General features: G+C 36.3%; 1 protein-coding gene across 5 annotated transcripts in view; it reads left to right on the top strand.

Moving 5' to 3' along the window:
* LOC120767388 overlaps positions 1–21,383 on the top strand; it is a 62,950-nt gene extending 41,567 nt beyond the window's left edge. For 2 of the 5 annotated variants that reach the window (XM_040093396.1, XM_040093397.1), the window contains 10 exons: positions 1,604–1,933; positions 1,996–2,325; positions 2,407–2,793; positions 2,848–2,948; positions 4,410–4,526; positions 5,745–6,012; positions 16,848–16,946; positions 19,016–19,370; positions 20,301–20,446; positions 20,536–21,383. In XM_040093396.1, the coding sequence (XP_039949330.1) occupies positions 1,604–1,933; positions 1,996–2,325; positions 2,407–2,793; positions 2,848–2,948; positions 4,410–4,526; positions 5,745–6,012; positions 16,848–16,946; positions 19,016–19,370; positions 20,301–20,446; positions 20,536–20,772 (2,370 nt within the window). In that variant the 3' untranslated portion in view covers positions 20,773–21,383. The remainder of the gene's footprint in view (positions 1–1,603; positions 1,934–1,995; positions 2,326–2,406; positions 2,794–2,847; positions 2,949–4,409; positions 4,527–5,744; positions 6,013–16,847; positions 16,947–19,015; positions 19,371–20,300; positions 20,447–20,535) is intronic. The other 3 variants (XM_040093398.1, XM_040093400.1, XM_040093399.1) reach the window with 2 other exon arrangements.
* Positions 21,384–25,518: the final 4,135 nt, after the last annotated feature.

A 25,518-nucleotide genomic window follows, 5' to 3' on the forward strand; every position in this document is an offset into this window, starting at 1 on the left:
TTTTTCTACTAAAACCTATACACTTTTGTATGCGTTTGAACCAATTTTCGAAGCACTTTTGCCACTCTAATTGAGGTATCACCCAAACATGCACCACGCATGCATTTACCTTACCTCTTAGTTTCTTTTTATGTAAAGGAATATATAGAAGTTATTCGGTGCCAAGTCAGGACTACACGGTGGATGACTCATCAAATCGAAATTTTGAGTGCTTCAAAAAGCAGTTGTTTCAGTCCATTTGTCAGATATCGTAGTGTCATGGTTAAGAGTGGTTCGTCTTCGGCGGAAGGTTTTTCTGATTTCTTGAAAGACAACTGGTAAACTTATGGTTGTGTTCCACTCATAATTTATTGTTCTGCCTTGTTCTAGTGATATGATTGCGACATGCCAAGTAAAAAACAACAGCCAACCATTTGCTTTGAAGTGCATCATGTGCAAAAACCTTTATCGCATTCGGCTCATCTTGAAACACCCATACAGTCGACTGTTCTTTACTTTCGGGCTCATATGCGGAAATCTACGATTCATCATCTTTCATATGATGTGTTTCGAAGCACCGCTATCGCATTTTTTTTATAGTTTTCTCGACGACATGAGCCGTTTTTTGAGCGATCGACAAATTGTGTGGTATCCAACGTGAAACAATTTTTTTACAGTTAAATGGCCATGCAATATTAAATGTATGTTGATTCCACTAATGCCTATAGTTGCCTCTATCTCACGATAGGTCATATGACGATCTTGCAATGTTAGTTCGCACAAGGCATAAATAGTTTCCGGAACAACAGCTGATTTTGGACGACGAAATTCGTCTTTTTGATGGAGCTTCATCGCCAAAAATTGAATTAAGTTCATCGATTCACTGTTGCTGAGTTAATCATCGTCGAAAGTTGTAAAAAATAATTGCGCGAAAATGTTCTTAATTTAATTTAATTTTTTGGCTGAGATGAATATTTCAATTTTCTGTAAACAACACAAATAGCGCTCGTATGTCCAAACGTTCTGAGTACAGTAGAGGCCCGCTAATCCGGATCAATTAAAACCGGCCCCTATCCGGAAGATAAGGAAATCCGGATTACCAAAGACATATCAGAACTATGTATTATGAAAAAATATTTATAAATTTCTGTTTGTTTATTATAACAAATAATACACATGTTCCAAAAAAACAAAAAAAACTTAAACCAATAAAGCATAAAAGAATGTAGTGAATAATAAACATGTGATCCGGATTAGAGAATACGGATAGAGAATGTCGATCCGGATTACAAGGGACATAATAGAAATTTTGAGTTTTTTAACCCTGTCCGGATTACAGTGGAATCCGGATTAGGCCATGTCCGGATTAGCGGGCCTCTACTGTAAGTACAACATCAAAAATTTCAAATTTTATGATAAAGTTGTGAGTAGCAAAATTGCAATACTAGGGTTGTGAAACCCCGACATTCGTACCCAAGACTTCTTTGTGCTTTTTGGAGGCTCCTAAAGTAGTAATTAAGTTTGATGAGTAATTGCTTTCGTTCTTTCGTTATAATCTAAGATATAAGGCACATATAAAAAAAGCAATATTTTAACTTATTATTTACTCTCTTATTCTGTATAGCAATTGGCCGGATTGTTAATTTCACGACAAATAATTGGCAACCTTCGAGAGTCAGCAATACCTTACTTCATTGAACAATGGAAACTAGCTAAATTAAGCTTTAATATGTGGGGTGCGCTTAGCCCAACACAGGATATCAACCGAACCATAATGGATTCAGGTGTTTCAACGACCACATCGACAGCATCCACTACCACTGGAAAAATGAAAGTGGAAACACCACAACAAACACCTACGAAACATGACTCCAATAACCCATTGGTAAGGACTACAGCTTCAGCATGTAAACGGAATATCGGACAAGCAGAGATCGAAAGTACCCTTTACAAGGTAAATAAATGGTAACCTAGGTATTTAAAAAAATCAGTATGATACAATATTGACAATTACAGTACGATGGGACATTTTCCGATCATTTAGAGATGCTGGTGCAGATGGGTTATGTAGTACTTTTCTCTGCTGCTTTTCCATTGGCCGGTATATGTGCGCTCGTCAATAACTTGATGGAGATACGTTCGGATGCCTTCAAATTGGCCCACGTTCACCAAAGGCCATTCGGTCAGCGTGTGGCTAATATTGGTACCTGGCAAAATGCGTTTAGTATTTTGTCGTTGGCTGCAGTCATTGTCAACTGTGCGTTGATTGGCTTATCCGGACAAGTTTCACGTTTATGGCCTGGACTAACAACTGCTCAAACAATAATTTTGATTGTTACCTTAGAGGTATTACGAAACCCAGCTTTTTTATTCCTTGTAGTACATTATTTATTTTAATTATTACTTTACTAACTGTCATTATTTTAGCACATTATGTTAGGATTGCGTTCTGCGCTCACATGGTTGCTACCTGAATTGCCGTCGTGGTTGGCAGCGGAAATCGCACGTGCCGAACATTGTCGCAGAGAGATGCAATGTAAGGGAACTTCACCACGACCCACACCACCGACACCTCCATCGACTACTTCCACACAGCCAGACCAGGATGCCTTAATTTTAGAAGGCACAACCACTAATGATCAATCAATGGAGAGTCAAGTCGCTGAGGATATTTTATACCAAGAGCAATTGCGGCAAAGCTCAAACTATCCGCAAATGGATGAAATAGTCAATTTCGGCCTACAACGCAATATTGAAGCAGATGTGAATATATTTGAGAATCGTGATTCTTCGCCAGACTCACCCCCTTCACAAGTACAAAAGCTGTATATCGCAATCGCATATTTTCTACTACTTTTAATATTGCAGACTAGTACTATATTGATAAGACCTTTACATGAATCAACACCACCAAACAGTGGTTCATCTGTGACGAGCTTAATTCAGGAGACTGGGCACGGACACGGCAGGTTAGTCTATTTATCAAAAAAATTTCTTAATTATTTAAAGCTTCTGCTTTAAAGTTTACATTTTGACACTTTTTAAATAAGTTTTCAATAATACAATTTTAATAACCTTCTACTACAAAGTAAAATTGTTAAAGTTATTTTCACCCAAACGCTTTTCAACTTTTATTACTTTTCACATAATGTTTGTGAGTAACACTCAAAACAAAATAAGACATGTATAGAGGTGTGTTTATTAAAATGACGGAAATTTCGAATTATGTGTGCCACGCCCACTAAAATAACTATTCAAATACACTTAAACTTCTATTATTGACGTATTAAACTGCAACATATCTGGGCATACGTGATTTTTTGGTGTGTTTAAAAAGTAAGAACGGTCTCTACTCGGTCGGACACTACCGTGGTTACAAAATTCTTAGAAAGTGGTACATTCGTATATCGAATATGAAAATCCTCAATGGCTATGGCTAAAGTCAGCCGATAACCTTGTTTGAAATTTTTAATTAGCTCTGCTTTTGCACCGCTATGACTACACAGAGCATAGCACTTCATTTTTGACAATTGCTACACCTAATAAAACTCCCAGCAGAGCAGAGCACATACTTTTACATTGTTATGCTATGGCTCTGCTACGGCTCTCGTCAAAGTGAGAGTAGTAGCAATAGCAAAATGAAATGCTACGGGAGTAGGGTAACTTTTCAAACGCTGAGTATATGTAACATTTTGTTGTTATAGTCATGCTTCCTCGCCTACAATGTATTGTTGGGACAGAAATTAATGAAATTGAAGCAATCCTTGATCTAGCCGAAACATTCCTTTAAGGATATCAATTACATTGCTAAATATACCAATTGATATTTAAAAAATTTCAATGACATAAAGTGAACTATTATCTAAGGTATCTTTACAATGTGGGTTTTTGTTAAAAATATATGAAATCACTATGTTTCCCTAAGCATATTAGTAATTATTTCCATCTCTCCGTTGATTGCAATCAATTTACAATTTCTCCGAATAACGGTTCATTTGTAATATTTTGCGATCATTCGCCAATGTTTCCAAGACTTTGTGAGAGATTATGGTAAAAAGTTCGACTGCACCCGACTTTACACTTTCCAAGAAGCTTCAACGAAAATATACAACCAATGCTGCTACTATCTTTAAACATTCTAGAAACTAATGATATATTTTTGATTTCTTCAAATTGCATAAAATAAAAATGATATTGTTTCAATCGAGTTTTATACTATTTAGGAGACATACATGTATCACATTATACTTTATTACATATAAACAATTTTTTCTTGTATACATATATAAACAGTTTATACATGTAAATTCAATTGCAAATCTTAACTATTAAATATTATAATAAATAAATTATTTATGTATATTAATATATTTGTAATATATCTTTTAAATTGTTATATTTATTACCATGTTATTGTTGACCTCATATAGCGCATGTAAAAGTTGTAAGCTGAAAATGAAAAAAACGGAAATACCCCCATTTCATGGATATTCAATTCGTAATTTAAGCTCAATTCAAGCTAATCAAAGATTGCACGCTTTTTCAGGGTAATTTATTTTTTTGTGTCCTGTATGTAATGAGAGAATGCAAGCGAATGAATATCTGAGTGTCAACACATAAAAATTCATAGCCGTGATACATTTATCTACACATAGATCTTCGAATGTAGATATGTTAAATGGTGTGCATTTGATATTAACTTGTGCTATTGTTGAACATTATTTTTAGTTTAATTTTTAATTTATCATAGTAATAAGAAACTGAATGTGCAATTAAATCATACTTGCTTTCAAATACAGTTGGGATTTATAGAAATTGTATACATACATACTTATATATACATATGGATAAAAAGTTGTATGTATTCATAGATTCATAACTAATTTACGTGTGCGGCCTTAAGCTTATTTTCAATTAACTAAAACCAGTATAGACTTTGAAGCTATCGGCCGGCTTTTTAAAAGTTAGTAAAGTAATTTAATTTCGCCAAACTTTTCACTAACACAAGTTTAATCACCCTCGGTTTGAAGTCAATTTCACTAAATCTTTTTTCTGGAACATTAAAAAGATATTATATAACACAAATCAGATGATGCATATATTTTAAAACAATAAGCTTTAAATTTAATATTAGTGTGAATGAATATTTATATTTTATAATATTATATTTGACCTTTATAACTACACTAACTAGATTGGCAGATTAAAAACACACAACAAATTTTTAGCATGATAAAAGCAAATCATAGCCGAAAATTGCACTAAATTCCGTTTGATTATAGTCACATATGCAGTAAATTTGTGAATTAAACATTAATGTAAGGAGCATGACAAATTTACATTAGAGCGGTTCATTAATTCTGAAATTCGAAAAAAATGGTTATCAAAAATTTAGATGTTTTTGTTATATTAGCATAAATAATATTGGAAATTGCTTTGGGGCCAATATTTGGCAGAACATAAAAGTCTGAGTAGCAAGGAAAATATAGATTTAGAAGTAATTCTAAAAACTAAACCGCTCTAATGTTAATATATAGGTGGATATATGTAGATACTTATTTATTCCTAATTTTTAAAAACTTTCATTAATGGTGAATTTTCTCTCTTTCTTACTTTTTCTGCTTTAATTTTCTATTCTGCATTTTTTATTTTAAATGTTTTTAAATTCATAACCATGTTTTTGCATCCAATTTTGCTCGCCAAACTTCCGCCTTCCGTTTGCTTCTGCTCCTGTATTCCTGTATTTGATTTTACCAATTATTTAGAGTTTCTTTAAGCAGTGCAAGCACTCTGGCATTAAATACTATCCGTCAGCCTATACATATACCAGAAATACCGCCTTTCCGGAAAAAATCAAGTGACTCAGCTGATCAAACTGGTAGCAGTGCGAGCAGTAGTCCGCAGCGCTCCAGACATCCGCTTATTTCGACACCTCCACCCATGTTACAGCATCAACCCACAAAAATACCGGAGATACCACCTTATAAACAGCGCAAAATCTCGGCAGAAAGTGCCACACATATAAATATGAGTGTAAGATATCACCATTATATTTTTAACCTGCATATGTATGTATGTATATATGAACCCACCTACGGAAATAGAGTACACAGCTATAAGTTTTTAATTATTGATTTTCTTCATGTATTGTTAATAGTATTAGCTTAGCCCACAAACCCTTCGTAAAGGTCGTAAGCGTAAAAGTTAAATTGATGTTATAGTAATTCAATGGTTCACCAAAGCTTAAATAAAAAATAGAAGGCAATGACACATAGGCACAAGAAAATTTAAAACTTTGGGAGCGGCATAGTTTGTGTTTGTATTGAATAATACCCTTTCTGAACAGGGTTTATGTTAGCTAAAAAGTTTATAACACCGAGAAGGAAACGTCGGATACCCTATTAAGCATATCCATATAAATGTAAATGAGACGAGTCCGTCTGTATAGTACACTGGAACTAGTCCTTACGGTTTTAAGGCATCTACCTAACATTTTGCACACGTCCTTTTCTCCCCAATAACCTGTTCATTTGTCGGAAACCACTAAATATATAGCTTCCATACGAGCTGACCGTTCAAAATAAGTTATTGATTAGAAAACTTTTCTATGATATATTCACGAAATGCAGCTTAGATTATAATCCAAGGCAGCGCTGCAAACAAATTGTTCACATCGGACATTTATAAATTTAGCTGCAGTACAGACCGACTGATTAAGGTCAAATTCATGAATGAAAAACTTTTTTTACAAATTATCATCACGAAATTTGGAATGGATTATTGCACAAGACAAAACTTTAATCTCAGTCGAGATAGATATATTGGGTTACTAGCTGACCCCGCAGCCGTTGTCCTGCGTGAAATTATGTGTTTTGAAATGAAAAGAAGGTTGAATTTAACATTTCATTTTTTTCAATGTAACGCAGCTTGATAAACAACATTTTTTGGTTTCTGTTCCGGTGTACAGAAAAGATGGCTTTCCAACTCGTGAGCACGCCACTTACATCTGGCCGTTTGAAAAACATAGCATTCCTGTTGATTGTCATCTCAAATGCAATTTTTACTGGAAACGGAATACTTTTGAACTGAAATGGCAAATCATTAGAACTCAAAGGAATTTGTAAAATCATGCATTCTGCCCCCTTGTATGAGTCACAATCAGTCGGGTTCCAGTACACAGTTTCGGCGCATGAAGATTGCGAAACATAATAACGACAGATCAAACTTTGAGGCGCAAATGATGCGGTGGCATACCAAGCCTCTCCAAAGAATTTAGAAATTTCACTGGATAATTGACGGCGTTGTCTTCATTATCAAGACAATGGCAAAAAGAACGCCGACCGATATTAGCACGACCTCTTCGTGGCACGGCTCTTCGGAATAAAGAACGCAAACGACTAATTTGAACGATTCAAATAATTGAAAAACAAAACCAAAAAATTGAAAAGAACAAATTTTGTATGAAAAAAGTTACTTTTTGGAATTGCCCAACTTTCCAACTTTTCCTCACAAAAAGCATACGGTCTTTTTATTTCTAAACCTTCCTCGATCCACAGCGATTTCATCAAAATTAGTTCAGCCGCTACTAACAAACAAACATTCATTCGTTTGTATGGGAAAAAGAAAATGGCTGTTTTTAGAGGTTAGGCAAATATTCAAATTTTTCTCGCCGTAAAAACCATTTTTGAACCTCAACGAACATTTAAAAAAACAATTGGCCAAATTTTTCCAGGCGTTGTTGAGTTATGCGCTTAGCAACATATTTTGCGATTCATTTTTATATATAAGATGTACTATAAGTATATATAAATGATCAGAACGACGAGACGAGTTGAAATCCGTCCGTCTGTCTGTGCAAACTGTATAGCATGTAGCATGTTCATAAAGTGCCTTAACTAAGCACTAAGATAAAGAACTGATATTTGGTACATGGAATCGCATTAGCAAGGGAAACCTGTGGGATAAACATTTTGCAAAAGTGGGCTTCGCGTATTTCCTAAACCATTAAATCTTCAACAAACAATTTCTCAAAAATGGACGAAATCGGATGATAAGGTTAGGTTGGATGGCTGATCAAAGATCACACGTAAACTAATAATGTAGTCCTTTGTGATGCCATTGAAAATGAGAACTCCCGTGTTCGGACTTACAGATTGGCGAAGCGCTTTATAGCCAATGCATAGTTACACAGGCGCTTAACTTCAACACCCGCCAGTTCGGTGGGATGTCCAAAGGTATGCGCCTCCAAGTGTCTAAGTCTTGACCTCCCAAACACGGGACAGTCAAGTAAGAAGTGCTGGCTTGTTTCTACCTCATCCTCTTCCAAACAGCTTCTGCAGTCAGCATCTTGTAAGATACCCATTCCTACCGCATGTAAGCCAATAGGACAGTGGCCTGTTAAGAGTCCCACTAATAATGAGAGGTTAGCCTTACTGAGGGCTAAGAGATCATTAGATCTCCTGCGATCTATCCTGGGCCAGAAGGCTTTTGCAACCGCACAAGTACCGATGCTGGTCCAGCGTTGGATTAGCATCCGCGTGGCCCAGCTATCTAGTAGTAGGATACAAGAAGATACAGGAGCACCAATCCGCTCCCATTCTACCGATAATTATTCTAGGGTGCCTTTCCTTGCTAACTCATCTGTTTTGCAATTACCTGCGATTCCGCTGTGGACCGGCACCCAAACCAGTCTATTCCTAAAAACTCTAGCTGCTAGATATAGCGACGTTAGACATTCTTCGACCAACCCTGAACGCACTTTGAATGAGTTCAACGCTAGTATTGCCGCTCTACTGTCTGAGTGAATGATCACTTCTCTTAAGGTGGATGCACTCCGTAGCAGCAAATCTGCTGTTAACTTGATGGCTGCGACCTCAGCCTGGAATACACTACAGTAATCGGGAAGTCTGAAACAGGAGTTGATAGAGAGTTCCCGACAGTACACCCCTCCACCAACCTTCCCCCAAGCTTTGACCCATCCGTGAAGAAGCTTGCTGCCCCTCTCCTCCAACGGCTTCTTCCCACCCATACCTCCCTCGTCGGTATATGGGCAGAGAAGGAGCCACCAGAGTTCGGTATGGCGACTCCATGATCCAGATGATTCGGTATGTAGTCAAAGTTTGTGAGGATATCCGAATGTTCAGATACGTGTTCCTTTAGAAATCCAGATTCTCTGAGTCTAATAGGCGCCTTCGCGGCTATACACCTACCGGCAATGTCCACCGGCGTTATGTTCAAAATTGCATTAAGTGCCATGGTTGGGGTGGATATTAATGTACCACATATGCTAATTAGCGCAGCCCGTTGAACGCTTTCGAGTTTCTTGGCCAGTGTGGTCTTCGCTAAAACCCTCCACCACATGAAGACACCATAGAACAAGATGGGCTTGACTATGGTGTCATAGAGCCAGAGGACCACTTTCGGTGAGAGGCCTCATCTTTTGCCAATAGCTCCTCTACAGCAGTATAAGGCAATAGATGCCTTAGAGCCCTAAATATTTTACTGTATCCGCTGGTTGCAGGCGAATACCTCCCATCCGCGGCAGCGGTGCCACTGGGATTTTATAATTTTGGCTGAATAAAACCATTTCTGTTTTATTTGGACTAATGGCGAGTCCACTACCGACCGCCCACTTTGTTACAACGCTGAGATATCCCTGCGTCAACTTGTACATGGTGCTAAGGAACTTTCTTTTGACCATAAGTGCTACATCGTCTGCATAGGCAATCACCCGACAGCCGCGATCTTCTGGTTTTTTGAGTAATTCGTCAACGACTAGGATCCATAGAAGAGGTGAGATAGCCCCACCTTGTGGTGTTCCCCTACTCACACTTCGCCTCGCACGCGCGCTGTCCCATTCTGTTTCGATCACTCTGTCGCACAGAAGACTGAGAATGAGGTGCTTGAGGTTCGATTCCACCTCAAGACCGTCAAGAGCAGTTACCACTGCCCCAGGCAGGACATTGTTGAAAGCTCCCTCAATATCAAGGAAGGTCCCAACAGCGAAGTCCTTGGCTTCAATGGCTTCCTCGAGCCAAGACTTCAGCCCACTCCTCCAATCCGTGTTCCTAGGGTTTCTGAAAGATTTCCTAGGCGGACCTTTCCGACTAAACTAAACTCGATGTACCTATGATCTGAAAAGGAATGATCGTCGAGGACCCTCCAGTCCGAGATCAGCGGGGCAGTCCCTTATGAGGTTAGGGTGAGGTCGAGAACATCCTCCCTACCTGCGGTGACGAAGGTAGGAGAGTTTCCTCTGTTACAAATGCGAAGATTTTCGCTAATAATGAAATCAAAAAGCGACTCACCTCTATTATTAGTATCCGAGCTACCCCAGATTTGGTGTCGCGAGTTAGCGTCGGAACCGATGATGACGCCAGTGCCAGCCTTAAGCACTTCGGCTAAGGTGCTCCTCAGTAGTAAGGAAGATGGCTCCACCACATCATCGTGTGGCATGTACGCGGAGATAAGCCAGAAATCTCCGGTGTCACACTCCAGTTTCGCTGTCACTACGTCAGCGTTGCTGAAATAAGGTAAAAGAAATACCGTTAGTTCATTCCTTACCAGCATACAGGCTCTGTTCCTACCTGTATCATTGGCCGTCAGGAGCCTATAGTTCTTTGTCCTCAATCCAGAGATCCCGTTACCAGTCAGCCACGGTTCCTCGATCAGGACGACATCAGCTCCGTCTTGTTCCAGACGGAGCAATAGATTGGCAGAGGCCGCCTTCGCATGTTGGAGGTTAATCTGGAGGAATTTCATCCTTCAGACTTTCCTCCAGGAGCGCTAATTCAGCGCCCAAGTCGTGTTCGACCCGTACCTCCTCAAACAGTTGTTCGAGGCTGAATACGGAGTCGCCGATCGACGAGTACTCACCACATCCGAGAGATTCGGGTCGATTTCCACGGTCATTTGACCATCGGCGCCCTCTGTCGGGTCGATTTCCACGGTCGTTTCACCGTCATCACCCTTTGTCACATCCACCGCCGCCGCAATTTGGTGCCATCAGCTCTGGCATCCGATGGGAGTACTTTCAGCACTACCATCTCGAAACCATAGCAAATGGCTCCCTTTGTTTTACTGAGAGGACCGATGGATTCCGTGTTTAGCATTATCAGCGTTTGTCGATATGCTTCATCGGTTTTCTCTAGCCTTAACACTTTCCAGTCCTGCGTTGGAAGTGAGGGATTGCAATATTTGTGGATTTCCTCAATCTCACTCGCAGAGAAAGGTTCGGCCGACAGCCACACGCGAGCCCTAGGACGAAGAGGAAGATCCTCTTTGGCAACGGCCTCCAGTCTGGCTCCCTTCCAAACTTCCCCCACCTGAGAGACTGCCTTCTTATACAAGATGGCCGATCTCTCGCCAGCACAGCTTGTGAGCTTGTGCACTCCAACCGGCACTCACACATTTTGGGGGTGGCCTAGGGCTTTCCTTGACCACCCTCAGGAAGACCGACGAGATAGCCGCCGCTACCTTCTTCCATTCATCATAAGAGATGGCACCGTCCACCCTACTGCGATCGAGCACCCCGAGTATTGTAGCCCCAGCGCCTTAAGCGATTTCTTACCAAGGGAGGTTTGTCCCACGTGCTACCTCTGCCGCTTGACCGCCGGTTCTGTCTTCTTAGCTTCCGGTCCTACCCTGTCGTCCTCGCTCAGCACTTTCTTGGTCCACTCGAGTGTACTCAGAAACCTGAACAACATGCTTGTCACGATCTTGGCCGCCAATCGGCGGTCTTACTTCAGCTTTCTCGCTAAAGCTGCCTTGCTTCTACCCCCCATGGATCCTTTCATAACTCTAGCAGAGGTTCCTCTGCTATTGCTGGCGATTCCGCCACGTATGAAGGATCCACCCTTCGCTGCTTCTCTTGCCGGCGGGTTTACGCCGGCTACCCCCAGTCCGCTACCTAAAGAGACACCTACTGGAGTCTTCGTCTTGTTGCTGCAATTGTTCGGCGACGGTTTCGTCGCCATGGGAGCAGCAGCCCCGCCTGGGTTGGATCTAAGTGTCGATTTCGACAGCCCTTCACTTTCCTTCGTCGTTCTTCCGTCGTTGTTGTTGTTACTGTTCCCACTCAGAGCCGCTATCCGTCCCCCGGAAAGGTAGTCGCCTTTTATGGTCCCAAGGTTATCTCAGTGACGAGGCCAAGGCGAGGGTTAACGTATGCCCTTATGAAGCAATACGTTCAGAGCCGACCAGCGCAAAGAAGGAATCATCTCAACATACACCTACCACGCCAACTTAACGACGACGGGGGGAACGTACTCTGAGGCCTGCCAGGGTTTTAACGGGACGGGGGCGGTTGCGACATTAGCCCGTCAGCCATTTCTGATGAGTGTCACCTCATCATACTCAGGTGTCAGAATGCCGCCACCACCAGCCCAGGGTTCTACCAAATCCCATACAAAAGTTTCTCAAAAACCAGTCTAAAAGGCCGCAGGTCATTTACCGTTACCCAGGATGCACCAGCTTGGAGGCGACCTGCCCTACATCCCAAAAATTATGTTAAAAATCATTTATTTGCGATTTTCCTACATTTTTTTGTCAATGTTGGGTAGCTTTATAAACAACATTTTTTGCTTTCAGTTCCGGTGCGTTAATGTACCGAGAAGATAGTTTTCCAACTTGTGAACACGCCGTGTATAACTGGTCGTGTGAAAAACATGGCATTTCCAGATTTATGCCACACTCTTCTAGCGCCTATCCTTGTGAACTGAAATGGCAAATCGTTGGAACTCAAAGGAATTCTTAGAATCAAGCATTCGGCCCCTTGTTTTCGATAGCTGCGTTACAATCAGTCGGGTTCCATTACACAGTTTCGGCGCATGCAGATTGCGAAACATAATAATGACAGATCTAACATTGAGACGCGAAAAATGTTGCGGTATACCAAGCCTCTCTAAACATTTTAGAAATTCCACAGGATAATTGACGACTTCGTCTTCATTGTCAAGAGGATCAATCGTTTTGTATGAGCGCAAACCTCCCGGCATTTGACTTTGAATCTTCCAGTTTAAGTGCTAAATTGAGCGTACTCCCAAGCAATCATAGTTACGATAATTTAGCCAATGTTGGCATAAGCATTCGTGATGAGTTTATCTTTCGTTGAAGTGAATTGACAAACGGCAGGTGGAATGGATATCAAACCACTGGAAGTATAAATCAAAATTTTCCCCCTTCCAATTCTTAGCGAATATGATGTAAAATGTCTCCGGCAATGTCATTTTTGTTCGTATCCCATAATAGACGCGGATTTGAAGGCTGATATGTCGAAATGATTATCACGAAAAGTGTGCGAACTTCATTTGCATTCGAAATAGCAATCGCAAAGTCAATCGTTTGATTCCAGTTATTATCATGTTGCAGCAATTGTAATTGCCTTCTCAAAAAGTTGCACACACCCTACCATTCAAACTACGCAATGACTCAAATGAAGTCGAACCGCGTACATTAATCAATAGCAACCGAAGGTAGAATTGTGTAAATTCATCCTACTGCATTAGTTGAGAACTCACCTGGATGTCTATCTTCTGATTGACGTTGCTTTCTGAGTAACCATTTCTTTGATGGTGCATTCCATGTCTAATATAAAGGCATTTCCGAATAGAGCAATGTTCTCGCAAACGGATCACTGACGACAGTTGAGCAAAAACTCGTAAATGTTAATTTTGTTGCTGGCGGTGTTTCACTGGCTGTAGAAACACACTCTTTAACCGTTCTCCAAATGAATTGCGAGACGCACAACAGTCGGAAAACGTTCATGAATTAAAAAAGTAAATATCCTACAAAGCGCTTTATTGCAGCTTACGATCGACCTATTTGATACTTCCTGATCTCATTTCGTTCAAGGCCAATAACCGTCATGTTGCTTCCTTTGGTGACGTAATTACAAACGTTTTTATTGATTACACCAAACTGCAATATTCAACATTGATATGAGTTTTGACTGTGAATTATTGTCTAATGGTGAATATAGTACGATCCGTGAGTTGTCAATTTCGATATTTACTCTTCTAAATTGAATGCCATTGTCGTCTAGTGAGCGACGCCGATAGAGTGGATATTTGTGTTTGTGTTTCCGAAAGAAAAGCACGTGGATAGTGTTTCGTGCATTCATTGTCAGACATACATACAAACCGAAGTGGGATTTTGGTGTCCGCAAGGTCCATGAACCATATTGGTTTTCATCACTTCGCATAATACTGGATTTTTCTCTGCATCAGGAATTTCCGCAGAAATGAGTTCATCAATTTGATCTGGTGTAACCACCATCCACCATCCAAAGAAGAATGTGTACGTGCGATAAACCTCTCTTTTGCCACTCAACAGAATACATCTAGCATCTAACAGCACCACATATACGTTGCTCCAAGATAAAGTCCATCCAAACATCGTAACTGTTGTTTGAAAAGTCGTGCTGTGACATCGTGACGATCGCTTGCTGATTGACCGCGATCCATAATTCCGCACGTATATCATCACATCCTGGGAGTACTTCTTGCCTTGTCTCGCCTTGGGCTGCCACACGTTGATGGCAAAAAGAACGCCGACCGATATTAGGGCGACCTCTTCGCAATTGATCACTTTGTGTGAAACACACGTAAAGTGTTCATTGAATAATTTTCAATAATTTTTCTTTTGAATAGCCGGAATAAAAAAGCAAGCGACCGAAATTAAACGATTCAAATAATTTACAAATCAAAACATTGAAAAATAAAACAAACAAAATTTGAAAAAAAATTTGTATGGAAAAAAGTCAATTTTTGGAATTAACAAATTCCTCATGAAAAGTATAAGGTATTTTTTTTTTTTAAACCTTCCCTGATCCACAGCGAACAACCTCTGAAAATTTCATCGAGATTGGCGCAGCCGTTCCTTAGCGTTATTAACAAACAAACATTCATTCGTTTGTATTGGAAAAAGAAAAGGTTTTTTTAGGGGTTTTCCGGCAATTATTCGAATTTTTCTTGCCGTAAAAACCATCCTTGAACCTCAACGAACATTTTAAAAAAAGAATTTGCAAAATTGGTCTAGGCGTTGTTGAGTTATGCGCTTAGTAACACATTTTGCGATTCATTTTTATATACATATGTATGTATAAGAAGATTATTCGAGGAAGATTTTAGAATAAATTCTTCTCTTTTTACCGATGATTCTAAATGATCAAAGATAAATCAAACCATTTTCTAAAGCACATGTCACCTATTCGGAGACTTTAATAATTTTAACCGTACCTGCTTATGTACACATGTATATTTTTATATTAAGTACATATCGTCACCTGAAATGCAAAATAACGTATCATCAAAAAATTCGAAATTGAGTGTCTTATTGATTACGATTCACTACTTCATATTACATACAGAATATTACATATGTTCAACATTTTCACGTTTTGCACTCATATATTAACCAGTTTTAAGCAATATTAAAATTTTTCACTCATGTTCCATTTTATTTCGTGTTCCGTTCATGTTACTGTAAATTTCCGAAAATGTTGTTACGTTATTTTGCATTTCAGGTGACGATATACAAAAAGTCAGATCATATTATGAATTATGAGCACTTTAAACTACTTTAGGCTATCAAATATAACTTTTTTTTTTTAATATTTATGTACTACGATGAGCAAAAAATAGTAACAGTTTAGTCATAATTTTAAAATTCTTAATTTATTATTCAAAATCTATATCATCCCCTTCAAAGTAATCCCCTTATACTTGCCCCAATACACTTGCGTCAACATTTTTTCCAAACCTCAAAAGAGTTATTAAAGTAAATTTTTCTTCAATGTGCGTAGCGATTCACGTTTAATGTCTTCAATTGTCTCAAAATGGTTTCCCCGGCGCAGTCGTTTTAGTTTGCGGAATAACCAGAAGTCACATGGATCTAAAATAGCCGAATATGGTGGTTGCGGAACGATATTGTTTAAAAATTTGGGGAAAAGCTCTCGAAAAATCAATGCAGTATGCAGAACCCAAGAGTTGTCGGCCCATAATTAAGGCATCTTTTAACGAATAGCTTGGTGTAAACCTCGCATAACACTCAAATAGTATTCCGTATTGAAATTTTGACTGGTCGGAAGAAATTCGGAGTGCATCACACCGCGATAATCGATGAAAACAGTAACATTGATTTTTGACCTCCTTTGACTTGGTTTTATCGACTTCGGTTCACCTTTGTCACGATATTGCTAGTCGGAAAGCATTGATTCACAGAAATTAACGCGACGCTGGTTTTCGAAAAAACTTCAGTTTTGTTAGGCTCAAATGATCTTTCAAACAGGTTTTCACTGAGCCTTCCTATACTTAAATGATGCCAATAAGATCTCTGACTGTGTTGATCATCAGTTGATGTTGATGGTCATCCTCGACGTGGTTCGCGTTCTCGACACTCTTTGAATAAATTGTACCAATCAAAAACACTTGCTCGCGACAAACAATTATCACCGAAGACCTTTTCCAACATTCTGAACGTTTCGGCACCAGATATTTGATTCCGCACACAAAATTTAATGGAACTTCTTGTTGAATAATTCCACCCATCGTAAAAATCGCCGAATGCACTTTATGTACTTTAGAAAGACAAGCGTACAGTAAAAAGTAATTATTAATTTGATGTTACTAACAGTTATACCAACCCAGAAAAAAAATATTTCGACGAATGGGTTTTCGCGCGAAATCGAAATTTAAAAGTCTTACTATATTTTGCCCACAGTAGTACATTCGCTTTTCGGCTTCCGCTTAATTTATTATTGTTTTTTATAAAGTAAATACCAAACATTTTTGAACATCCATTATTTTTCTTTCTCCACTATCTCAACTATTAAATTCATGTGCGAAATATAAATTAACTTCTTAACAAAGGATAAGCTTATGCTTAAGGCACACGCACCCGAGTGGATGTCCCGCTTGAAAGTCAGCGATAATATAAACTTGCATAGGAGTATTGATTGTATTGCCAAGGTACAATGGTGTATTGCAAAAAAAATTGTGGAATATATATATGAATGCTCGTATATGTTTTCTGTTTAGTATGAAGAGGGGAAAGAAGTTTTAACTAGTGGTATATACATTCTTTGTGTGTTCAATGTCGATGTTAATAATGAAATATTGTTATGAAATGTTGAATGTATTTGTAGTGAGCGCATTTAAATTTATTATACGAACATATGCAGTTCTTTGTATTGTAATCACTTACATATATATACTATATATAAATACTTATCAGAAGACCTAGAATGGAATGTTGCCAGTTCTAAGTATGTAGTATGTCCAAAAATCGCATTAAAAACTGTTATCAAAAAAGCAACAACTAGGAGTTTCTCATTTAAGGAATTTGATTTATAATATTCTTCATTTACTTTGATTCCACACAATATTATTTACATTACAAATATAAATAGAACGTGTGCACAAATACTAGAAGGATAGAAAACATATGTTTAAATTTATAGTTTATCGATTTTCTGTGTATATTATGTTTAATTAAGTGTTTTAAAGTTTTTAAAACTCATTCTAATCATTAAACCCTAACGACAAATCGTAATAATATAAAATGAATAATAATTCCACATAAACCATGTATTGCATTTGCAAAACAAAAGCACATTGGACTAATCAATAGTTATTAATGTACAAAAACTATATTTAATCCAAAATAATATTTTTGGGAAACATATTCAATAAGAAAAAACACATGATCTCAGACTTTCTCATGCGCCATTCAGGACTTATTAGATGAAAATTTATCGTTTTTTTTTGTCCAGATCCAATAATTTTAATCTCTTAAGACGCCTGTTTAGGTTGTAAATCGGTTTGACATGCTTAAGTACTTTAAATTATTCAGAAGTATGACCTCCTGGTTGTTGTACTTTCTCCCCGTGCCAGGATTTCGCTTAAAACTACTAATTTTTTCCAAAATTTAATAAAATAACACTGATTTATGGTAAACCTTTTCATATCTGTGACGGTGAAGGACAGTCGTTACTGAACAAATTTCTTTTGCCAGCTACTGTACTGTACATATATACACTTGCTATTTATGGAACTAGATGGAATTAAGTTAGGATAGTACAGTTTTTATTGCTTATAAATTGTTAATAGCTTTGTATGATATACTTTTCAATGATTTAAAAATTCAAAACAATAAGTCCTGTTTTTGATAAAAAAATTTGGTTAGAAAGTACATGGTTTATTACCGATAGATAATTGCTTTATAAATGGTAATTATGATAAAGTTAAGCAGTTAAAGATTAGTTACTATGTATAACATCCCGTTGCTTTAATATTATTATATTTAACATAAGCTATGATAACGAAAAACTTATAGAAAGGAGTTGAGACATCACCTATCATTAAAATTACGAGTGCACTTGCAAAAATTCTTCCAAATTAAGCTGTTTTTACTTTATTCTTTTTTTTTGCTTTAAAACATTTTCGAACAAAGTTTTGCTAAATATATCAATTTTGTATTTTTGTTGAATGTTTGTAACGTGCTTAAATTGACAAAATCTAATTTATATTTAAAAGCTTATATGTATAAGGGTAATGCAAATAGCTTTGGGAAACTTTTACTATTAAATCGACAAAACCATTCTATCGTTACAATTGTGTATGAAAATGTTTTCGCAATGTTATTATTTATACTATTTTTATTTAAATGCGTTCAATCAAAAGGCATAAGACCAAATAGGCTTTTTATAAAAACAAATTTAATTTTACTTTCGAAAACTAATTGTTAGATTTTGCGTAAATTTAAATTTCGTTTGCAAATATTTATGTACATATGTATGTATTTAGCTAACAACACACAAACCGAACTCTGAATATTCACAAAACTAATCAACGTATATATTTTCTTATCAATTATGACCTATTTGAATGCACTCAAATATCCTGGGACACCTTTAAAATTTTGTGTAAAACAAAAACAAATGCGAAATGCTTGACACAAATGAACTTTTCAAAATTTTCAAATATCTTGGTTGCACATAAAAAAATTTGGGTTTGTTTTTATTAAATTCACACAAAAGGAGTTACAAAGTAATACAGACACAACGGATATCTTAAAGCCAGCACCATCCTGGAGTAATGTAGCCATAAAATCGCCAACCCAACAGCAAGTAGCTGCCTCCTCATCATCTTCATCGGCTGGTGGTGGCAGTTCTGGCAGTGCTGGCGGCATCGGGACAGCCGTTAACATTTTTGGGCGAACAGTAGACGGTGGGCGGCCTAGTGTTGGTGGCATCTCAACTACGTCGACGTCATCGATGCAACTTAAAAAACTTACTGACAATGTCAAAAATCCAACAACAGCAGAGATAGTCGCAGGGAAAGGGAGCACAGGCAGCACAACACAAAGCGGCAGCACAGACGAGGAAGCTAAAGGTAAGTACGTAGGGAAAATGCTACAAATTGATAGCATCAGTTTCCAAAGAGGTTCACACAGAATTATGCGCAATGGACAAAAAAACAGCAGACTTTTTACTTATGTGCATGCGCTCAAAATCAATTTGACAAATGTACATCATTCGACTAGTAGTCACGAGTGAAATGCCAAGCATATCCTAAGCAACTTCGATATCATTAAAATCTTATCTGAAGCTCTAATGACCACTTCTGGGAGTACCCACCAAGCGCAGCCTCAGGTGTTACATTTTTTTTTATTCAGATAGGTAGTGTACTTCTTATTCTTTAATGCCTACAAGTTGACAGCCCTTGGACAGATTGTTGAGGGAATGGCTATTCTAGAATCAAATGCAAAAATAAATAACTTCACTAGAACTCGATTATTCAAAGTACATGTAAATATGAAAACTATTTAATTTAATTTATGAATTCTTTATTTTTCCTAAAAGTAGAGGACATTTACAAATTAGAATTATAATCTCATTCGAGTGTTGCATAAGAAAGATACATATGTATACATACATATGTCTTGATTGCTGGAGAGCATTATGTTTCTCACTGTTTCTCGAGTCTTTGCCATGGTTACTTCACCTTATGAAAGTTTATCTCAGTATACTCCGCCTTCAACTTTTATATTTCGTTATCTTCACCATTATTTTATTACCTTCATAATAAGAAAACTCGCCACCATTCGAAAATTTCAGAAAATACATAATGCTTGGTACGATTGGACTAAGTCTTTATGCCAATTTTACCTATGTATTTATCAGATATTATTATATATTCTGTAAAAACAATTACTTTTTCTTTTAAGTGGCATTTTTTATGTTTTATGTGTTTATATTAAATGGAACAATAAATATTTTTACTAATACTAATTTATTCAAAATTATTTAATATCTCATATAGCAGCGGAGATTGCAGCAAAAAAATCACGCTTAAAGCAAAAGCTTGTAAAAAGCGCACGATCTGTTGGTATATTTTCGCTGAAATTGAAAGAGCGGCGACAACGTGAAGCCGAGAAGGCGGCAACTATAGCCATTGAACATGCTAAGGTAATATATTTGTAGTAAGAAATATGATTTTTTAGTATACTTCGTACGTACATATGTACATATGTAAACGAAATCATTTTTTGCCACAGGCTCTGGCTAAATTGCCTCCCATACCGCAACCAGGCGGCGAACTATCTCTCATACCTATTGAACAGCTAATACAAATCGAAGATATAAAACCAACACCAAAAGCACAACCCACCACAACAACAGTAACAGCAGCGACAAGTTTGTCCACTGCTGTGACTTCACCACAAGTAATGACACCCTCATCGAGCGCACTGGCGGCGGCGATGCAGCAATTTCAAAGTTCGGGAAACTACTGAATAAGAACACAGGGATACGATCTCAATCCTACATACATACATACATACAAGTAAATATAAGATGCACACGGAACATTTTGTCATGTACTTACATACAACTGTAAATATCTAAGAATACGAATACAAACAAATTCATAAAAATACATGCATATTACATTTATATAAAAGTATATTAAAATCTGCAAAAATGGCAAATCACTATACACACACTATACAAAAGAAATACATATTTCCAAAATATGCGCAAGATGCTAAACTTTCGTAAAATGTAGTGTATAATACCCATACGTATGCACTATATATTTAAAAAAATCATGTAACTACCATTTATGCATATGGGTACATAGGTAGTTGATATCGAAAAAAGCAAAATTAGTTTGAATGTGATAACTAAAAAACTCATTCTCGTACACATATAAACTTCAAATTCATAGGATAACTTCGCGATTTCAAAGAATTTGTTTTATTCAATTTATGATGTTTAAAAAATGGTGTTTTCATAATTCACGCATCCTCTTCTTATAGCCCTGACATACGAGCAAAATTAATGCGACTTAAGCAACGCTAATGCGCATTGCAATTTTATGGTGACAGACGGCAGACTTGTGCATTTAGACAGCTGATAGTGAAATTTGTTCATTTATTAAAAAAAAAAATGAAATAAAAATGAATAATATAAATTATTAATAGAAATTTTGGTATTTTTGGAAAATCAATATAAATTTTACGAAAAAATTCGATTATTATTAACTATGTTAAAAGATAATAGAGTGAAATTAAATGCAATAATTGATTGTAATGCGGAAAAAGTGTGCGCAAAAGTTAAGAATAGTGGAAAAATGGATTGGACTGTGCGTTGTTTATTTTCTGCCATCTAAATGTATTAAAATTTGTTTTTGTTAATATACTTGCACATAATTTAATTAGCAAAACAAAACTGCTTACCTCTGATGCTGCAAACGCAAGGGAGGCTGCAGACTTCAAGCGACATTTGTCAAAAAATAGCAAAAATCGGCAATTTTTGAACAGTGTTGCCTACTCAAATTTGGTAAATTCAGCTAAATGCACGAAATGTTTGTGCATTACAAACTTGCATTAACATGGGTCAAATGCGCAAGTAAATGTAAATTAAGCCCGCTAATGCATATTAGCGCTGTCGTCTGTCAGGGCTATTAGTCAATAAAATTAGTTCAATGATACTTCACAGCGATATCTCTGTATCCATATTTTCACATTGTATATGGATATTTTTCCACTAGAAATTCTAAGAGGTGACGTTAGAAGAGTTATATTTTATATGGAAACTTTATGAGAGAGCTAAATATTTTTTTCCATGTTCTTTTGCTTAAAAATTAATATTTTACTTAGAATATACCCTAAAAGGACTAAGTTCTACAGAATAACTCACACAGATATTTAAGCTACCTATGTATACGATACCTATGAATATACACATCTACAATATGCATTTACATACATACACACATAGTAGTGGTAGTGAGTATGGCATTTATTAAATCAAATTTAAATAAAAACTGATATTGACATTTTTGTCAAAGTGATTGTGTTTTAGATATGTGTATATCCATACATGTTTAATTTATTATCAATAACATTTATAATTATAATTTAGGCAGATATACTATATGGGTCATCCCACCACAAATTAACATTACAATTTCTTTTTTCATGTAAAACATTGTTTTTTGTGTTCTTTGACTCAAATTATTCGACAAGTTTTAGTCCGACTCAATATGAAAAATTTTGGAGTTACGAATTTTCAAAATTTCAACGCTCGAAAAAATTACTTTCAACATTTGCGTATACGTATATATATATATATAGTATTGACCGGCTTCAAGCCATTTTTGGCACCCACACCTATTATTATCAGAAAAAAGACTTTCTCTGAATATTAATTATAACTCTCACGCAGGTACTTTTCGTGAAAAGTTTATCTCGTTATATTAATTGCTTCTTGATTTGTATACTAGAAAGTAAACGAATCAAATGGAATTTTAAATTGTGTTATGTGGGAAGTATATATGTATATAGAAAACTGTCAACATAACCTTGATTTTTGAACCGCGTTGACTTGGTTTTTTCCACTTCGACTCACCTTTGCCACGATATTCGGCCGGATTGATCGTCTGTTTTATCCCGCTAGTCGGAAAGCATTGTTTTACAGACGTTAACGCGACAATGTTTTTCGAAAAAATTGAATAATATTGGATCCAATCGTCCTTTCTAAGGCCTAAATGATCCTTCAAAATGGTTTTCACGAATCCTTCGAATATTCCAACGAAGCCAGAAATTAATTGTCGATCCTCAAGAATCAATTCCTTTATTTCATTGACGTGTTCATCATCAGTTGATATTGTTGGCCGTCCTGGACGACCCTCTTTGAATAATTTTTACCAATGAAAAACACTTGCTCGCGACAAACAATTGTCTCCAAATGAATTTTCTGACATTCTGAACGTTTCGGCACCAGAAATTTGATTCCGTACACAAAATTTAACGGAAGTTCTTGTTGAATAATTTCACTGACCGTAAAAATCCCCACTTTATGTACTTCAGAAAGACAAGCTTATACTAAACAATTGTGATTATTTTAATGTGACATTAGGCACAAGTGTCACTGGCAGTCATACCAACTTAGAAAAAAATATTTCGACGATTGGGCGTTCATGAAAAATTTAAATTGAAAAGTATGAATTGATTTCGTTCAAAGATTTCAATCCACAAATTACGTATATGACGGAAAGCCGAAGGGGCATTTAACTATTTATTAGTACAACATCCAGAGTACAATGTACTACGTTTTGTCTTTATTTATGATGGAGTTTCCTAATATGTAATTCCTTAGTAGACACGGTTAGGACCGAATTTCGTCAATTGACATATTGTACTAAAGAAGTTGGTGAGATATGAAATTGCACCTGAGCGTGGGTGTTGCTATCCCACATATTCGTGTTTTATTATCCTTACCAATATTACATATCTGTCAAATGTTTCGCTCTGTAATAAATTTCAAATTTGTAGCTTCGTTGGATACAGGGTTGTAGTTTTTTTTCTGTTACATGTACATAAGTATGTACATATTCTACGAATCGCAAAAAAAAAAGAAATCCAAGATAAAATTGTTGAAATATATTTTAGTATCATTTACAACGTTTTTATTTTAGACAGCAGTTAACTAAATAGTAGTTAATTTAATTAGTTTAGAAAGTAAAGACTAGCGTCAAGTTGAGTTCGCTTATTAGCTACTAATGACAAATAGAGTAGTTTGTGGCTTGCGGTCAAAGCTTTTAGAGTCGTCCATAGTTCCTTCCATTCAAACGAAATCTCAAGAAAATTGTAACGAAGTTTAAAGATTAGAAACAAAGGAAAATTTTATTAAATGAAAATAATATTATAATAATTAAAATAGCAGTAATATATGTATAATATGTTTAATAATGATGAAAAATAAAATAGTATGATATTGCTGAATGTTCGGAAACTCGCTTTAATATTGTTGACTTATGTTTATGGAGCAAATATTCTGAGTGAAAAATAAAACTTTGTTACACATATTTTAAGGACCACTTAAAACATGTTAACTTACATTTATATTTTACCTATAAATATACACAAAATACAAAAAAATGTACGTCAGACGATATAATATGATACAAATTTATTTTACTGTCAATCTACAGGAAGCATACTTGCATACTTACCTTTGTAAATGTCTACATACATACGTAACTAGTTACAAACAGAATGTCATTCATACATAAAACCATATGCCTGCACAAAATGGGGGTAGTAACATTTTCAAAAACTACTCACAAAGAAAAGTAAAAGTAAAGAACATGATTTAATTACATACATATACATATAAGATTGTGTCGATAGCCCAAAATAAGAATTTGTAAAAAGTATTATAATTGAATCCATAGTGTCAAAATCAGCAGTTTTCCTTTGTATTGTTTTGTTTTTATGATTAAAAAATTTCTCTCAATGAAAATGCGTTTCTTGAGTGATAACTGAATACGAATAGATTGTAAATTATACAAAGTTATCAAAATGTAAACAGAAAATTCAAGAGAAACCCAAAAACAAAAACTAGTTTTGACATTGTGGATACAATAATTTCTTTAGTAAGAGGAAGCACGCTCTATATCGGCACAACCTTCTATAATTGAATAAAGGTAAAAAAATAAAGTAAATTGTAAATACTTAAAATGTCTATAAGTTTTTGTGTTATTTACAAGAATAAAGAAAGAAAAATGCAATAACTGATTTCTTACTGTTTGACAAAGTTCCAAATTTTAATTTCATCAACAGCTGTGGGGATTTCAGTAAAAGCTATAAACGTGGTGTTCCTTCTTCATCTGTTGTTTCTGAAGGGGGTTAAAATAGGGAAGTAAATAAATTAACATGTGTCAACATATTTTTTCCTAAGAACTACCATTTCTGAGATGTAATCAGAATAACGGTACGGATATATTTATATGTATGTTTATATATATTATTGGAATTTGGAAAGGATTTTCCCGATGATAATGTACCCTGATGTCAAAAATAGATAAGATCGGGTCAATACTTTCTCTACCTCCAATATAACTGATATAAAGGCTAGTGAACTTTCGGCAAAGGTTTAAAGTTCATAAAATATGTGTTTCTGCTAATAATTTATCGTAATCCAAAGAGTAAATAAAATCGGTTCAGTAGTACCCATAGCCCTATATGCCCAAT

Source organism: Bactrocera tryoni, chromosome 2 (genome assembly GCF_016617805.1).
Source record: "Bactrocera tryoni isolate S06 chromosome 2, CSIRO_BtryS06_freeze2, whole genome shotgun sequence".
Classification (NCBI taxonomy): domain Eukaryota; kingdom Metazoa; phylum Arthropoda; class Insecta; order Diptera; family Tephritidae; genus Bactrocera; species Bactrocera tryoni.